The sequence below is a fragment of the Lissotriton helveticus genome, chromosome 2_1 (genome assembly GCF_964261635.1).
Source record: "Lissotriton helveticus chromosome 2_1, aLisHel1.1, whole genome shotgun sequence".
NCBI lineage: Eukaryota > Metazoa > Chordata > Amphibia > Caudata > Salamandridae > Lissotriton > Lissotriton helveticus.
The window spans coordinates 1,685,902,558-1,685,919,884 of NC_136059.1; the positions used below are offsets into that span (position 1 = coordinate 1,685,902,558).

Below are 17,327 nucleotides of genomic sequence, written 5' to 3' on the forward strand. Positions count from 1 at the left end.
GTATTCAAGAAGGCGATCTGACACTGTGTAGATGCTACCCTCTCCTGGTCTTGCTGTCCACAGCTTCTAGTCTTTTATTATCTTTGTCTGGTGGTGGTGCCATGGGTTTTGGGGCGTGGCTCTTTTCCTTGCATTAGACCCTATCGGAGTCTGGCTGACATGGAACTGTATGTATTTAGGATCTTGAGTGTGTCTCCTGAATTTCCTGTTTTATCCTAGGGGTATTACTTTGACAAATAGGAGAGAAAGTGGCGCAGCGGCAGGAGAGGCAGATCCAGGAGCTGGGTATCCGGGTTCGAGTCTCGGCGTTGGCGCAACATCCTATGATTCTGGGCACTTAATGTCCCCATGCCCGTTTACAGCGTCTGGATGCCCTCACGGGTGATAAGTCGCTCTATATAAATCTACAAACAAATCAACAGATGCTGGTTTAACCTTTGTCTCTTGCTGCTAGATGTTAGGTAGTATGGGTAGAAATTGATTCTTCCTATATACAAGGCTCAAGTTTACTTTAAAAAAAAAAAAAGTTTATCATTTCCACCTTTTTCTGCCCCCATAAAACTCTTAATGACCGCAGGATCTGAAAGGTCATCTGAGGAGAGGTATAGGTGTCTACTTTCTCTCGGAATAGTGACTCTTCCTCACCATAGGCTTTAAATTCTGCTTCTTCTAACTAATGGTTTGCAGACATTAATTCCCAGTCCCCCAATTATGGACCTGCTTCTACCTCCCACATTATTTCTGTAATTTTAAGTGTTTCTGTCTCATGTCTCTGGCTTTCTATGCCTATAGGCACAACGATCTTAGGTTGCAGCATAGATTGCTCTAAGTCCATCTTCTTTTTGGCCAGCAGCTGTATTTCATATCCCTATGGGACTTGTCCTTAGAGAATCCCAGTTTCTCCTTGAGCTTGATCGTTCTCAGAAGTCAAGCTGATGCCTTTCGTCAACTCCCTACCAGTGGCTCTCTTCAGACCCCATAGGAAGGGAAGATACAAGTTCTTTCGACTGCATGTTTTTTCAGTGTCAAGAGATGGAGTTTTTTTTGCAGCTCTATATACTCTTGCTAAGGAGTTGGTGGTTTCACAGGCAAATTGGACACCTCGTCTTTTAACAACCCTGAACTTTATTGTTGTTTTTTTTTAGGGAAGTATGGCACTGTAGACTTATGGTCCCTTCTATGGTGAGAACTTTTGACCGCCTACTAGATAACCTGGAGGTGTCCTGGTGCCTCCTCACTCTCAACTTTGTCATCTTCAGAGAAACCCATCTTCATCAACATCATGTTCTTCCTCTGCTCCTCAAGCTCTGGTAGCCCAGCCATGCCTGCTGCTCCTCAGCGGGCAAGAAGTACCTTATCTCTATAAATCAGAGTATTTGGCTTTAAAGAGAAAAAAAGAGTAGCAGTTGTGAGACTTATGGTATCTTGGCAGACAGAGCATGCATACTGGATATTCATCCTTTTCGGAAAACCTTCAATGGCAGTTTGAGCAGAATTTGAAAATTGAGCTAAAGCTTCAAATTGGTGTCAAGGACGCCACATATTGTAATACAAGTTAAGTCAAAGTATCCCCTGGAAATTCCGAAAAAATCCTACATTTCAAGGTTTTCAACAGCTTCCGTCTATCCATCAATAGTCTTTCGACATTTTCTTGGGGGGGGGGGGGGGGGGGGGGGGAAGCCTGCGGTGCAACTTCAAACCAAACAGCAGAAAAATAGAATGCAAAATGGTGGTAATGTACTGAGGCACTGCTGTGGGCTCACGCTAAACTTAATGCTCTGATTCCACCCTAGGCTGCCAGCAGCCAAACAGAAAACGTTTTTACACTACAAAATATGCAGACCCAACTACTAGATGGCAGAATTACCCTTAGCATATGAAACTAGATAAGACTTGAAGATGCAAAAAGATTCACTCATGGATTCCAAAGAACTGCAACATGCTGGAGAATACGTGGGCCCCCAAGTTCAGGGAACACCATTCTGTAGCACTGTCCGAAAATAGGTAGAGGCTGGAATTAAATTCATCAGGCCGATAACACCAAGGTCAACCTCCAGATGTCATGAGGCGCAAAGGTGAACTTTGCAGGCTTTTCTTTTGCCAGGGAATACTGCCCAAAGTCAAAGCAGGGCAAACAAGTGTCCCTGGGCATTCTCACAGCAATTCAGTCTATACTGGCTTAATGAGGAAGAGGTCAGGCTCAGACAAGAGGCACTGGACACTCAACCCCTGGGACGCCCTGGGCATAGAAACTAACTTACTCTCTTGAGCTTTAGTCATTTTGACATAGATTGATCTCCTATTCTGAATTTCCTGTAGAAAGAGCGGAGGGAACAGTCATACCCCTGATATCTTAAGGGACTACGTCGGATTCCTACTGCAATCTCTCAGCTGTTCATACCCATGACCTGCGAACAGATGTTACCTCTGCCTAACTAAGCCCTAAATGTAACTGCTCTGAAGAACTGTATGACCTTTTCTTACAGGTCTTCTTTTCTTCCTAATGTGCTAGAGAGGATGGAAGAGTGTGGGTTTGCACTGGAGGACGTTGTACCGGCTTCCTCTGAAGCCAGATGGTTGCAGACGATGGCATGTGTGTCGCTACTTACAACAATATAAACCGTAAAAAAGTTAAGAGGAATTGTAAATCCACTTATTAGATGGACAGGATATTCTGGATACTGTATATTTTGTCAAAGAATAGCATACTATCCCTCGATGTGATAGCTACAAATGAACATTTTCTTTGCTAATTTAAGATTGTTCAATCATTTTTACACTTCCAGTTTTAACTTGTGCCGAATATTATGCCCAAGTAAGTGAACGCACCAATCTTGCCCTTCCGCAATCTGAAATCTTCAGGATCACCACTTGAGGCCCGTCATCATAGAGATAATCTCTATCGACTCATCTATGCACCCGTATGTGGTCCGTACCCTGTAATGCTCTCCCCTCATTACTGTGGATGTGGGTTTTGGCGTACCCTGTTGAACCCTGAAGCTCTCAGCAATGACAGGGATTAGCCTCATTCCCACTCCAGGCTACACTGATGTTCTTGTGAGAGGTGGGCACAATTGACAACTAAACTGTTAAATGTTACCTTTATAGATATCTTCAAATTATTTTTGTAGTTAAGGCACGTTTCCCTTTATGAATATTTTGTTTTTTCAGCCGTTGCATCCTTCCCCCACACTTCATCAGCACATCACTACATTTAAGTCTTAAGCTTGGCCAGGCAACAGAACAAGAGGAATTCTTCAGTTTGCCTCCAGGAGGTCCACCTGGTAAGGTAGCTGTAGAAGATTTGCTGTAACATGTAAAAATCTGGCTACTCAACCTTTAACCTTCCTTCTTTATCAGTAACTAGCAGTCCGTCCCGACCTTGTCCGGGAGCAATCAGGCTTCCCCGACCCCCTACCGCCCCGACATTGTCCAGCAGCCCGGGACCCCGCCCGCCCCGACATTGTCCAGCAGCCCAGGCCCCCGCCCGCCCCGTCCCCCGCCTGCCCCGACATTGTCCGTGGGTCCCACGGAGCCTTACCTGAGCCGCCGGTCCTCCCCCGCGCTCCTCAGTTCACTGCTCCGCCACTCCTCGCCGCTCGTCACCGCTCCTCCCGCCTGTCCGCCGGTCCTCACCGCCTGTTTGCCACTCGTCACCGCTCCTCCCGCGCGCCATGTCCGCCGCTCCTGGCCACCGCTCCTCCCCGCGCTCCTGACGTCAGCAGGTCGCGGCCGGAGCTACTTTCGAAGGGACTACTTTTTTATTTTTAAGGTACATTTTTTAAATAACGCATATTTTTATAGTTTATATAGCCTATGTCATTCTGCACACCCTGACGATTACGCTGATGTATCGGGTGTGTGGATTGGCGCTGTGGTACCCGAGTTTACCCGCCTCAAAGGTTCAAGGTTCTTGCTTTATAATAGTAGTATAAACTAAATCTCAAACATATTGATTTACATTTTTGATACCTTTTTACAATACTGAGCAAAGCACTACAGTTATGTTGCATTTCCCTTCCACTTCACGTCTAGATTTTCTATATATCCATACTACTATTATAAAGAGAGAGCTGAAACCTTTGAGGCAGGTAAGCTCAAGAAGTACAGCACCAATCACAACACCCAATACAGCATTGTAAAGGGGAGTTGCAGCAGATGGACATAGGCTATACAGCAGCCCAACATATACTTTGTAAGGGGAAAAAACATTGTGGGGCAAAGTAGTCCGTAGGAGTGGCACCAGCTCAGAGGTGGGCGTGTGAAAAGCCATTATACAGAGTGCGAATCCCGTTTTGGGCGTGTCGTTTAGCGTTGTGGGCGTGTGCGGTCTGATGCTCACGCCTGCAGCATCGGCGTCAGGATGGCGTTCTATCACGTCGGGCCTCAGCGGGAGCGGACACTGACGCGGTCTGTGGCGTGTAAGTTCCCCACGTGTTTGTGTGCGTCTAGCGTCGGCGGGAGCGGACACTGACGCGGTGTGTGGCGTGTAAGTGCCCGGACAACGCCGGGACGGGCGGGAGCGGACACTGACGCGGTGTGTGGCGTGTAAGTGCCCGGACAGCGTCGGGATGGGCGGGAGCAGACACTGACGCGGTGTGTGGCATGTAAGTGCCCGGACAACGTCGGGACGGGCTGCTAGTATAAACACAACTACTTAGGTTACTTCTAACAGTATAGACATAGTGTATACATATTTAACTATTAGAATCTCTAGTGGCAAATCATCACGAGCCCCCTCATCTCTACAACTTCAATTTTTGTTAAGAATTTAAGGAATTGGGATGTTAGTAAACATCATTCTCCCAGTCCATGGAATCAAGTCATGGTTTAACTGATGTTGGGCACAAGGCTCAAATCAGAAATCATTAATCTGTTCCCCCACCCAGTTAGAAGTTGTTTGTGTTGCAGTTCAGGCTTAATCCCTTTCTTGCACAGAAACCTACAGGAAGAATTACTTTGCAGAGTAATGGGCTAACAGTTCTGGGAACCAGAAGAAAATGCCAACAGTAAACAACCTTATAAAGACGTCTTTGGAAGAAAGGGAAAGAACAGTATGGGGGGGGAAATACATATTTACCTGTTCTTGGCCACAATGCATTGACTGCAATTTCGCCTCTGTATTCTTCAGACATACCCAACACACACATCGACATTCCATATTTAGCTATGGTATAGGCTGAAACAAAGATCAGAAAAAATATTCAACAACCACTAATCGTGTTGCCCCTTTAAGCTTGACTTAGTTAAATGAATCAAAAAAACGTCAAAGGAGTACATGGAACGAGAGAGAGAGAGATAGAAATGTGACCAGCTACATACAATCAGGTAAAATGAACGCAAGGTAGACCCTTGACAAGTACTGAGAAGGGAGAGTAGCACAAGGTGAATTTATACTAAACAGAAAGGGGTAAAACATGTTGTTGCCCGACAGGTTCCATGTTACTCTAGAATATGGAAGAATATTTTGCATAAAAAATATTAATGTACGCAACATTGTGTTTGTTACACACTTACCACAGTGATTCTTGAACCAGATCGGGTTCATATTCAGTGGTGGACTGAGGTTCAAGATGTGAGCAAACTTGCTTTTCTTTAAGTAAGGGATGCATACTTTCGACCTGGCAATTGAAAAGGCAATTTAGGATCTCAACACATGTAAGTTGACCCTACCAGCAAATAATAAACAAGGCAGTGCAAGTGATTCTGTTTAATGTGTGTGCAAAGTCACAGAACAGGTTGTTCACCTCTCATTGAGATTCAATCTAAGTCTGACTTGTGTTTTAGTATGAAAAGCTTGTTGTCCAAATGGCACTTGTCAAAACAACAGGACAGGTTTGCATTAAAAAAAACACAAAAGGACAATATATAAACCAAAGTGGGGAGAAACATCATTTTCATGTGATAAATGGCTACAAGAGGAACACACAAAGCCCCAATGGCATGAGGGAACTCCATGCCAACACAACATTTTAGTAGTGGAAGATCTGTGGCACTTAAAAAAAAATGCTTAAGAATCAAAGTGCTCAAAAGAAACTACATAAATCCAAATACTAAATAACCTAAAAACATTTTAACACAGCCTGATCTCAAAGGCTTTTACTACAAGGATATTTATCGATATTTCTGGTGGGAATGCATGCAGTGAGACAACTAAATAAAGATCTACCCACAGAAGAATAGGCATCAGAGTCTGAGGGGATGCTTTTCTAGAGACTGCTCCAAAGGGATGTCATTGGTAAGTCAGGAAACTATTTCTTCGAGTATAATGGATTTCAGCGACAAGTTTTAGGAGGGACAACTCTTAAGATGACAAATCGGCCATGCTTGTATACTTATTTCACTGTAGTCATTATGTACCCTTAACACAAATTTCATACGTATGCTCTTCCTACATATATACTCTAACACAACAAAAGAAAGTTTCAAATCTAATCATAAAGCCCCGGCACTTAGACCCTTCAAACTGTCAAACGTAGAGCACCCCCAGGCATGGAACACACTTATTTAGAAGCAGCCAAGCGAGAGAATTTATGAGTAGGATCAAGCCAGAGTCCAGCCAGGATTCTGACTTGGCTCTAAAATCTAATAAACATGAATACCCTCTCCGTTTCTCTCATTCTTGCTCCACCTCGCTATCTTCCTCATCCAATTCTGTCTGTCTCTCACACCGTTTTTCCTTCTGCCTCCTTTTCTCTCACTCTCTTCCGTCTCTTTCTAACTCCACTTTCCCTTCACTCCCACTCTTTCTACTGCTTTCATCTCTCCTTTTAGCTCTCTAGCTCTTCTACCCTTTTTCAACTTTCTTTTGCTCTCGCTCCCCGTGCCCCGTAACTTCTCTCACTCTGTATCTTACTTCTCCTACTCTCATTCTATTTCTCCAACCTGCTCCGTGCTCCCTGGCTCAATAGGAATGGCTCCAGCCAGCATCCTCTAGCTACCCAGGTGCTGAATTATTTGCTTTCCATCTCCCTTGCATCCCTCTCGTGCATCAGCACATCATTCCCCACACCTTCTAGCATGTAGGGGCTGGGAAGTGCTTGGGATTTTAGCATTTCAATTGTGGAAAAGCAAACAGTGTCGCTAGCCAGACCATCATCTGCTGCATCCAGGGGGCATAGGGAATGATGGGATAGTGCACACAATGGATGCAGAAGCAACAGCTTCTCAGCTCGCTTTTCCCACATGGCTCAAAGAGGACCTCTGGCATAAGCCACACTAAAAGATAACTCACACATTATTCTAAACCCTAGACAAACACTGGTAAAGCCATTAGGTCGGGGACTCGCCGCAAGCCTTTTGGCAATTCGTGTCCTTTTGACAATTCGTGTTTTGTCATGGTTTTTGTGAAAATTTGTTTGGGAAGCTGACACTCATTACATTTTTTTATTTTTTTTTAAACATTTGCTAAACACAAAAATGTTTTCTGGTCTAAAAAATGTACAGATTACACCCCTGCACCCAGCACTGAAGGATACTATCTTGTGTGTGGATGTGCTCCTTGTGAAAGGGCAGGATACAGTATCTCACAGTGAAGTCAGTCAATGGCTGAAGTGGGCTAACATTGCCACTTGATGCATGCTGGATTGGGTGGAAGACAAATATGAATCACAAATCACAGACTAATGGATGAAGGCCGGCTGAAAACCCCTATAAGTACCCATGCCCGCAGTCTTCAATCTGTGGGGTGCGACCCCCAGGGGGGCCGTGGAGTCCTGGGAAGGGGGTCGTGCATTTAAAGGTCTAACTTCTGCCTGGAATGCAAAGTTTGCTTTTCCTTTTGGACAAAGGCCGGGACCCTTCATTCCGATCGTCAGCATGTTTTTGCTGAAGTTAATGGACTCTCATGTGCTGTAAAACGAAGAGGCCTGGTAAAACAATCCTTCAAGTAAGTGTTCATGCCAGGGTGCCTCCTTGCCTGAATGATATGCAATAGTGCGCTAGGAGTTAAATAAAAAAAATGGGTGGGTGCTTGGGAGTAGTTCTGGCTTTAATTGCTTGAATAACTCCAAGCATTGTGATGCCAAAGATGTGTTTTTGTTTTTTTTGCATGGTGGTGCAAAGGGTTAACAACTGGGCTGGGAAATGCATGCTTTTAACCATAACTGCATTTACACAGTACTTAGTACCCCTGGGGAGGTGTTGAAGGGATAGGTATACAAAAAACAATTATATATTAATTATGGTCTTATATTACTCAAATCTACATTTTGGAAGCTTCATTTTATTTGAAAACTATTTGCACAGTTTGTAGTAGTCTTTATAATAATGTGTGTAATGCAAGTATAAACTAACAACTTCCACATTAACTGTGCTTTCTGTCACAGGTTGTGACAGAAGTAAATATTCTCCACTACGCCAACCAAATTTAATTCTGTGTCTATCTGGTTACACATAGACCTCTGCAGTGCATTAAATAATAGAGGTTTCATAATGTACTACAGTGCATTCCCCATTGAGTAAATTTATTTTTCATTAAAGCCACCCATTATTTTATATAAAGGTACCTGATGGCGAAAGGCCTAAAAAAAACTAACAAAATATTTTGGGGCTGATTTATGAAGGGCTGATGGAGGGCCACTTTTTTTTAAGCTTTGGCGGCACAAGCATCTCCATCATATCTATGAGACAACGCAAAGTCACCCAGCGTGACTTTGCATGGCTTCATAGATATGGAGTAAAACAAAGCAGCGCAAGTCACTGCTTTGCCTTACACTACGTCAAGTAGGCGTTCCATATGCATTACAGTGGTTGTTCTCACGCAACACCCATGGATTTTGATGCTGCCCCAGATTTGTAGCATCATGTAAACTTGGGACACCGCAAAAACCTTGCGTCTCCCCACAGCAGGAGTAACGAGGAGAAATGTTTTCATTTCTCCTTGTTTTCCCTCTTTCTATGTGTGCTGCAGTACACATAGAAAGAGGAAAACCCCTCTCAGGACCAATAACCTTGGGTCAACAAGCTAATCAGCCTGCAACTACTGTCCATGGTATGGAGATAGTGCACAACAATATGGTTAGCTGGCTCAGTCATCACAATGTTCCAACCGATGTGCAGTGTGTGGACCAGTGTGTGAAAAGTTAAGAACTGACCCTGTTAACTTTAAAGTGCCCTGCTAGTTCATCAATGGGTAACACATTACTGTCCTGAAAGAGGTCCCCCACAGCTGTTAGTGCCTCAGAGTGCCAACTTTGCAGGTCATTGGATGTCACAGAGCCCCTAGTAGGCAGACAGCCTTGAGAAACAGTCAGACGTGGGTAATAGATAGGATTGTAATGTTCAGGTTACTTTGAAAGCAAAAAGGTGCCACCCGCATCAGGCGTAGAGAAGGAGGAGATCTGGAATGGGCAGAGTGAGATAGTTGTAAAATATGTTGCAGTCACCAAGGGGGTACCCAGAGCCACTGTCGTCGGAATGGTGTTCGTCCAGCCAGCAACTCACCCATTGTAACTGAGCCACCAGATAATAATGTTTACTGTTGAGAGCCCCAAGACCGCCTCCGACAGCTGGAAACCTAAGCTTCTGCAACGCAATTCCTTGACATCCATTTTCAGTATGAGATTTCCCAGCAAGACATTCAGTGAGCAAAAAAACGTTACCAGTACAGGAATTAGAAGATTGGAAAAGTGATATAATAATCTTGGGAGTATGATCCTTTGAAAAGAGAGATTCTGCTCATCATCAACAGCAGGGGAGGCTTGAGAAAGCAACTTGGTTTCAGATCGCCGCCACCGTTCAGGTGTTGTTACTGTCGAAGAGGTCTATGGCATCATGATAAATCCGAATCCCAGGTACCTGAATGTTCGGGGTCACCAACATGATTTCTGCCAGTTGACTTGAAGGCTGGACGCTCTGGCGAAGGCATTAAGGATGGAGACTATTTCAGACTAATCTACTACTAAGTTCCTGACAGAAAGCAACAGATCGTGGAAATATAGGTAAACAGAATGTGCTTGGTCACCTAGAGGTATGCCCCAATGAGCACCCCAAACGAAATAAGGTAAAAGCAGGGACTGGTCACCTTGAAGTGCTCGGACGTGATGTACGGATTGAGCAGTTGGATGCCGAATATCAACCCCAAAGTCCAGTAATTCTTGGGGATAAGAAAGTAAAGGAAATAGACTCCTCATCCTTGCTTATATGGTGGGAGGTACCATTTCTCATTTTTGGAGTAACACCTGCACTTCTAGCAGCAGCCAGAGGTTGTCTTGGATGATGAGCTAGCTGGGTGGTACATAGGGTAGCATGATATGGAAGTCTAAGCATCATCTGTGGACAGTAATGGAGAGCACCCACTTGTCTTGAGACTATTATCTTTCTGTACGAAAGGTACTGTTTATCTTGATGGGACTTCCAATAGGTGGTCAGGAGGAATACGAGGACAGGTAATGTTTGAGGGCAAAGGTAATCCTGTTTTGGTGCCTCCGCCCTTACCATAACTGCTGCCATAGGAATGACCTTCAGTGTACTGATTGGAGTGACTTGCCAGAAAGGGCTGCTGCGTCTGGCACTATGGCCGTTGTGGGATACCTGCTGATTTTGGGGCAGTGCACAACCACTGGCAGTAAAACCCAGAATTCTGTTGTTGGTTTTGAAGCACTGCCATTTGTTATAATTTCCAGCACAAAGTAGACTTGTAGCCAGAAGAGTGGTTTACCATTGAAGGGCAATTCAATGAGGCACTGTTATACTTCAGGGTAGACCTGGAAAGCACAGTAACTGAGTGGTCTATTCGCCATTACATGGCAGTCCCTACAGGTATCAGTTTGCCCACAGCATCAATCTATTTAGTCTCTTCATCAGGTGGAGGGGTATCCCCGGTTCTCTGCATCCTATGCATATTACTTGCCACATGAATTACAAGGGAATTGGGTAGCATATGTCCCCAAATGAAGATGAGGTCTTGTAGAGTAGGCTTGTAATTCGACTTGTTTTTTGAAGAGGTCAGTGGAGCATTTGATTACTCTTTCAAGCATCTGCAGGAATTGCACCAATCATTCTTTTTCACAGAGGGTCTCAATCAAGACGTTTTTTTTAATACATGCAGTATAGTTTTTGGGTAGTCTGCTGCACATTGTACGACTGCATTGTAGGTGGTTGTATTGTTCAGAGGGGAGGTTCCGACAGGATATGCTTCCAAAGAAGGATCGTCTGGAGAGTTGACACTGTAATTGCACCAAGGGTTACCCCAATCATCGGTAGGCAATGTATGGGAATATGGTTTTGGTTGGTCTTCAGAGGGGTCCTGGTGGGAGTAGGTTGTGAATGGACTCAGCAGGGGTAAGTGACCATGAGGGTGAAGGTGCGGGTTGTGCTGCGAGTTCTTGTCTTCGTTGTGTGCTATAGTGTAAGCCCTAAGGATCCTCAGAAATTGCCTCTTCAAAGGTGAGGTGCCATTTCTTGATGTGCTGTTGAACGGGCGGTGGAGGCCATGCGAGGATGTGACTGGAGACTGTCAATGAAAGCTCTCCCCTGCTGTACCTCATGCTATTCACCTTGGTCTTTGGGATGAACTTGAGAGTTAATCTTGTGTCTGAGATGGGCATAGCAGGCTATTGGTGTAGATGTCATAGCTGGACCACTGGAGCTCTAGGAGTGTGGTGCTGAAGGTGTTTTTCGGCTTGAAGTGGCTTGAGGAACAAAGTCAAGCAATTTTTAGTAGCAGTTTAGGAGTCAAGGAATGACACTCTTGGGGTTGTTTCTTGCCCTTGAGCTGCGGTTACATTCAAGCGGGAACCCAAGAGGGAAGACCCTCAGTGTGAGGTGTTTGTGAAACCTTAGGTATGGTCTTTTACATGGGTGTGGGATTTATTCAGGGCCTCAAGAAGCATTGTCTTCAAATAGTCATTGGAGGACACATTCTGAATTCCGCTCCTCGTGGGTCACCAATCTACTGGAGTGTCACACACTTTTGCTGTCTGAGTAAGGTTATTAAGAGTCTTCGGACAGTGTTTCGACAGAGCCTTGGTGCTTCATCCTGTAATCTGCCCACTGTCTATACTGTGGGTACAAAGTAGTCTTTTTGCACCAAAAGGCTTTACATACCAAACAGGCAGCCTCGTCATGCACCTGGTGAGGCAGCGGTTACAAACCAAATGCTTGTCTGACCACAGGAACTTCCAATTACAATTGTGGGAGAATTTAAAGGATGTGTCACCACACCCTACGTCCACAGGAGCCGTTCTCATCCAAACTGGCCCCTGTCTTCTCTGCTCCAAAACAGTCTACAGCTGGATGAGGTCCCAGAGTGGTGAACGTCGACATTAAGGTATCTTGGAATCAAAGTTTTTACCTTCTGTATCGAGACAGTACCTAGGCACTCTAACATACATTAAAAACAGGTAGCTGGAAAAAAAAACAATCTAAGGAAGAGTCTGTGTCCTAGTACATTGTGGGTTTAAGGGAGATCATGAGTTACCCCAAAACTAAAACCTTTTCTTCAAAGAAAACCAACTTGCAAAGTCTGCAATGAACACTAGATGGTAGGAGTGTGCATAGCTGGTGAGCTACATTGTTGAATTTTGAACTTTTTCTTCTTGAGGAAGGAATTGAGAGGGTGCAGGTCAAGAATAGGACAAAGGCCTCCGTCCTTCTGGGATACCAGAAAGTAGCAAGAATAACAACCACGACCTACTTCTAGCGTTGGTACCCTCTCTATGGCTGGAAATATTGAGACTGACGACCACCACCCTCCACAGATCTTAGTAATATTTCATTCACAGTCTCATTTTCAAAACAGAAACATTTCCAATTCTAATTATTCACAACAATGTCACTATTACTCATTTATCATATACAGCTAATAGCCAATGGCAAAGACAAAAGGTTTGGCTTGTTTAATGCATACGTCTGTTTTGGTGTCACATTTCTAGATGCAATAATAGAAATCTCACACAGAAGCACAATAAAGTAATCACATGATTTTAGTCTACATGTTTTAAGGAACACCCTTAATGACATAAGCCAAAGGGTGGTCTGTCGATCTACATTGCTACTGATATTAAGGCCATCAAACCAAGCTTCCTTGGGTACTGGGCCTGAAATTAGATAAGTGGTCAGCTAAAATCAATCACTCTTATTTTATTTAACATCTTCATTAACCCAACAAATAGGGGAAACGAAAGAGCTGCAACCACTCTTGTACAACATGAAGGCCAGTTATAACCAAGCCAAATTCATTCTTTCTGGGAACTTCAACACAAACCTCTTATTGCTTTATGCGAATATTGATCAATTTGACTCACAATACCCAACATGGCAGGTCTCCTTTAAAAGGCCCCAAAAGCGTCTAACCCCAACAAACTAGGCAACAGGATTTGATGCTATGTTTGGCCATCGGTCTAAGGATCTTAAATGGTTGCTTCGCCACCAAACGCCCACCGGCAAACACATCACAGCTAACACTAGCTCAACTACTGAATTCATTCTCAACAATCTAGGACTATCAAAGTTATTAAACGCCTTCAAAATAGAGTTGGGCCACCGAAAGGGACCACTGCCCTCCTGCAACAGCATTGCACTCAGAAACAGAGCTTGACCAAAGGCAAGTTCCATGCTAACATCAGGTACTACCAAAAACGTGAAACAAATAAAATGGAAAGGCCACCTGACACCAGAGATAAAATATCCGAGCAAATGTCTACTTGAGCAGGCCTTAAACGTGTCAACTATTCCAGTGTTAACTTGGGAGTACTTTGCTGGCAATCCATTAAATCTCTAGCCCAACTCTATGTGCTAAAAAAGGTATACATATAGAAAAGCAAAGAATAAACAAAAATCAGGCACCTACAGAGATGGGACCAACACGAGGAGTGTGCCCTAAAAAGAGAAAAAACGCCACCAAAGAACTTTGAGGAAAAATCCTACAAACTTGTTACTTGAAGAATTTTTTTTAAAAGGTTTGTTCATCAGGAATGATTATAAGATGCAGATATGAACCGCTAAGAGTGACGCCTATAATGACCACTGGGTCAAATTGATCCATGTTAGCAGGGAAAACAATTTGATGGACTTCTGGAAGATAGTCAACAGCTTGGAAAGGGGCGCATTTACTGTCCTTTACGCCAGCATCAGGGCATAAGTAAGGACGGCACATTTTGAGGGGAACTTCAGGGTGACTCTAATTTTTTTCCTCTGTGTGCAGCAGTGTAAGGTCTATGTGCCCTGCAGCCAAGGCTATGTGTGCCAGTAACTAGACCGCATGTGTGGGTGCAGCGGCAAATAACACTCCAAACTTTTGCTTAAAAAAGTGAAAAGACAGTGCATTTCCATACATACAACACCACGTGAAGGGCCTTAAGACAGGTTTGCAATTTAGAAACGCCCTTCATGAATTTCCGGTGCCTTTGCGGCGCTGTGGTTTGGTAAAGATACGCATTCACTTGCTTGAAGCCTGCAGCTGGTTTTTAAAACTCCTGATATGTTAGTTCTGTTTGCTTTACACTTCAAGATCTGTCCGTATGCCAGGCTTGTGGGATGAGTGGTATGGGTAATACAATACTCCCCAAGAAAGGATCCCTAATTAATATATAGTTAGCAATTGATGGAATAATTCTGTGCATAAAACGTAATCGTCATTTGTATCCGTCACTGCAATGACAAAAAACATAATATGCCCTCCTTAGTCTTAAAGCGCCTTACACAGACTGCAACAAACATCTTTACAAGAGATAAATACAGGTCACTTGTTAACATTTTAATTTGGTGCAATGGTCAGACATGATACTAAATTAGCACTTTAAGAAAATTCATCTGTTTTCGTTTTTAACGTCGCATCAAAGGCTAGGTGCAGGTGCACAGGAACATATACTGTCCATGCAGAAACACCTCGGGCCTACTTTTGAAAGGGTGCTAGTAGCACCACGTGGGAGCTGCTTATGCCATCTGAGATTATACTGCCACGTAGGCATTCATTGCAAGGTCAGATCGACCACTGTCCCCTCACCAGAGAGCCTCAAAGAGCACCCACCCAGAGAATACTCACTAATTTTGTCATCTCTCAGTGGTGTACAGCAGGGGAGATCTAAATGGTAAACTGATGTATTACTTCATGCATTTTTTCAGTCTATAAAAAATGCCTTGATAGGCAGAGTTTAGGCTACGCCCTTAATTTGGTTGGTCACGCCCCTGTTGGAGACACCCCCCCAACCCCCACCCCTGTTTTGTCATCCCACTTAAAGCTCTGCTCATAATTAGACTGAAATTATGAAAACATCCCACATAGCAATTTGAAACCTTGGCGGCTATGCTGATGCATTTCCTTTCTTAATAGAGCTGGGCTGCGGGGTGGTTGTTTGCATTTGTTAAAGTGTTCATGTTAATCGCAACGTCCGTCATGAGCTGCAATTAACAAGAAAATTAACACAGGCACACAATCACCCCACAGCCCAGCTCGATTAAGAAAGGAAATGCAGCAAGTCTACAAACACAGCGTGTGCTTTCAGAATCACCTGAAAGACCACGCCGTGTTTGTAGACTTGCTGCATTTTTTTCTTAATAGAAAGCAGCTGCGGAGTGATTGTGTTCATTTGTTAGTTTTCATGTTAATCATAGCGCCCATCATGAGTTGCAATTAACAAGAAAACTTCAAGAAAAGGTACACAGTCACCCTGCAGCCCCCGCTGTGTGTGCGCGCTTCACGCATGCCACTGCGTGGGGGACAGAGGTGTGCGCGCGCACACCTTACAGGTACAGTGGCCTGAACAATAAATCGACCCCAACCTCCCCAAACTGGCCCTCAGCAGGGCAAAAAAGTTGTGTGCTTACTGATCTGCAACTCAAAAAAATGATCAAAAAGTGCATGCCCGAGGGAGCACCGCGCCCTTACAGGCTGCCACAATTTCTCTTTAACCCCTTCGATGCTTGTGACGGAACCGTTCCGTCATCAGTCACGGCTGAGCTGTGCTGATGACGGAGCGGTTCCGTCACGACCGCGCCCTGTTCTGGAATGTCCAGCACAGGAGCGGAATCGGCGCCGCACGGAAGCGGTTAAGATGAACCAACCTTTCTAGATGGCTGTCCTCATCCCAATGTTCAACTACATCATTATTCAAAACACGATACCCAAGCCATGGAGAGGGGTGACCCTGTACCCTATCTTCGAAGGCGGCTGCAAATCCGATCCAAAAACTACTAGCTCATTGAAGTGCTGGACAATGATGACAAAATATTACACCGGCCTCTTGTTGCAAAAGATCTGTGCCCCTGGACTACTGAACAGAAAATCATTCCATTCAATCAGAGCTGCTTCTGTTCTTGCATGGGCACTTTAACAAATCTAGCAGCCCCGGTCATGATGCCCAACAAGGCCCACAAAATAAAATCAACTTTGCACGCTTGCTTTGATCACCTTTCAACTGGGTGGAAAGGTCGCTGCTTTGGTGGAAGTTAGTAAACTTCTGACAGCAATTCAATTGCTTTATACCAACACATGGATTAGGATCAAACGCAGCAACGGTAACAGCCTATCCAGGAAAGTGACCATGAACATTGGTGTGAAACAGAGCTGGGTGCTTCCCCTAACTTTGTTTAATATACATTCATCTTTAACCTCCTAGCTGAATCAGATCCGGTAAATGCGGACACTGGGAGGGGAGTTCCTAGCCAGTATGCTCTACGCAGAGGACATTGTATTGCTGAGCCGGACCAACGTTGGCCTACAAAGGCTGCTGAACACCTTCGGCGAATACACAGTAAGCAATCTCCAAGAAGTCGATCTAAAAATAACACGGTGGTTATTTTCACAAGGAACAAGACAAAGAATGGCCTTTGGCATTTAAACAACGTCAAGCTCTCTCATGTCAGTGAGTACACGTATCTCACTCAGCATAATTATTGATTCCAGATGCTCCTCTGTTGCCTAAAAGCAGAAATTTAAAACTAATTTATTAATTGGCAGCTTCCTTTACAATTCAAAGGGGATTGGAAACAAGTCAAATATTCCACTGCTGTGAATGTTGAACAACAAACATTTGCCCTATCTCTCTTATGGGTGCGAACCCATGAGTGACAGTGAGGCGAATATGTTGGAGACACTCAATCTCAGGATCTATAGACCGGTTTTCCGTTTGCCTCTCAATGCCTCTCCCGCCCAAATTTGACTTGAGTTCAGTGTGGTAAACCAAAAGCACGTTAGGCAAGGAGCATTTGTAAAATTGTGCTTTAAACTAAAACACGTCAGCCCCACCTCACTGGACCATCAGCTCTAGCAAGAAAAAGTACCCAGATAGTAAATCAACTTTCAGAGACTTCCTCACAAGTAGTTTGAAAGCACTTCAAGCACAACAGTTTCGCAGTGTTCAAAAAAACAAAATCAACAACTGCAC

General features: G+C 44.3%; 1 protein-coding gene across 1 annotated transcript in view; it reads right to left on the reverse strand.

Moving 5' to 3' along the window:
* The window catches only part of HSDL2 (hydroxysteroid dehydrogenase like 2), a 164,519-nt gene that overhangs the window by 93,419 nt on the left and 53,773 nt on the right, over positions 1 to 17,327 (reverse strand). Inside the window, exons 5-6 of the mRNA XM_078676640.1 lie at positions 5,518 to 5,621; positions 5,081 to 5,179 (exon numbers count right to left, since the gene is read on the reverse strand). Of these exons, the coding sequence (XP_078532766.1) occupies positions 5,081 to 5,179; positions 5,518 to 5,621 (203 nt within the window). The remainder of the gene's footprint in view (positions 1 to 5,080; positions 5,180 to 5,517; positions 5,622 to 17,327) is intronic.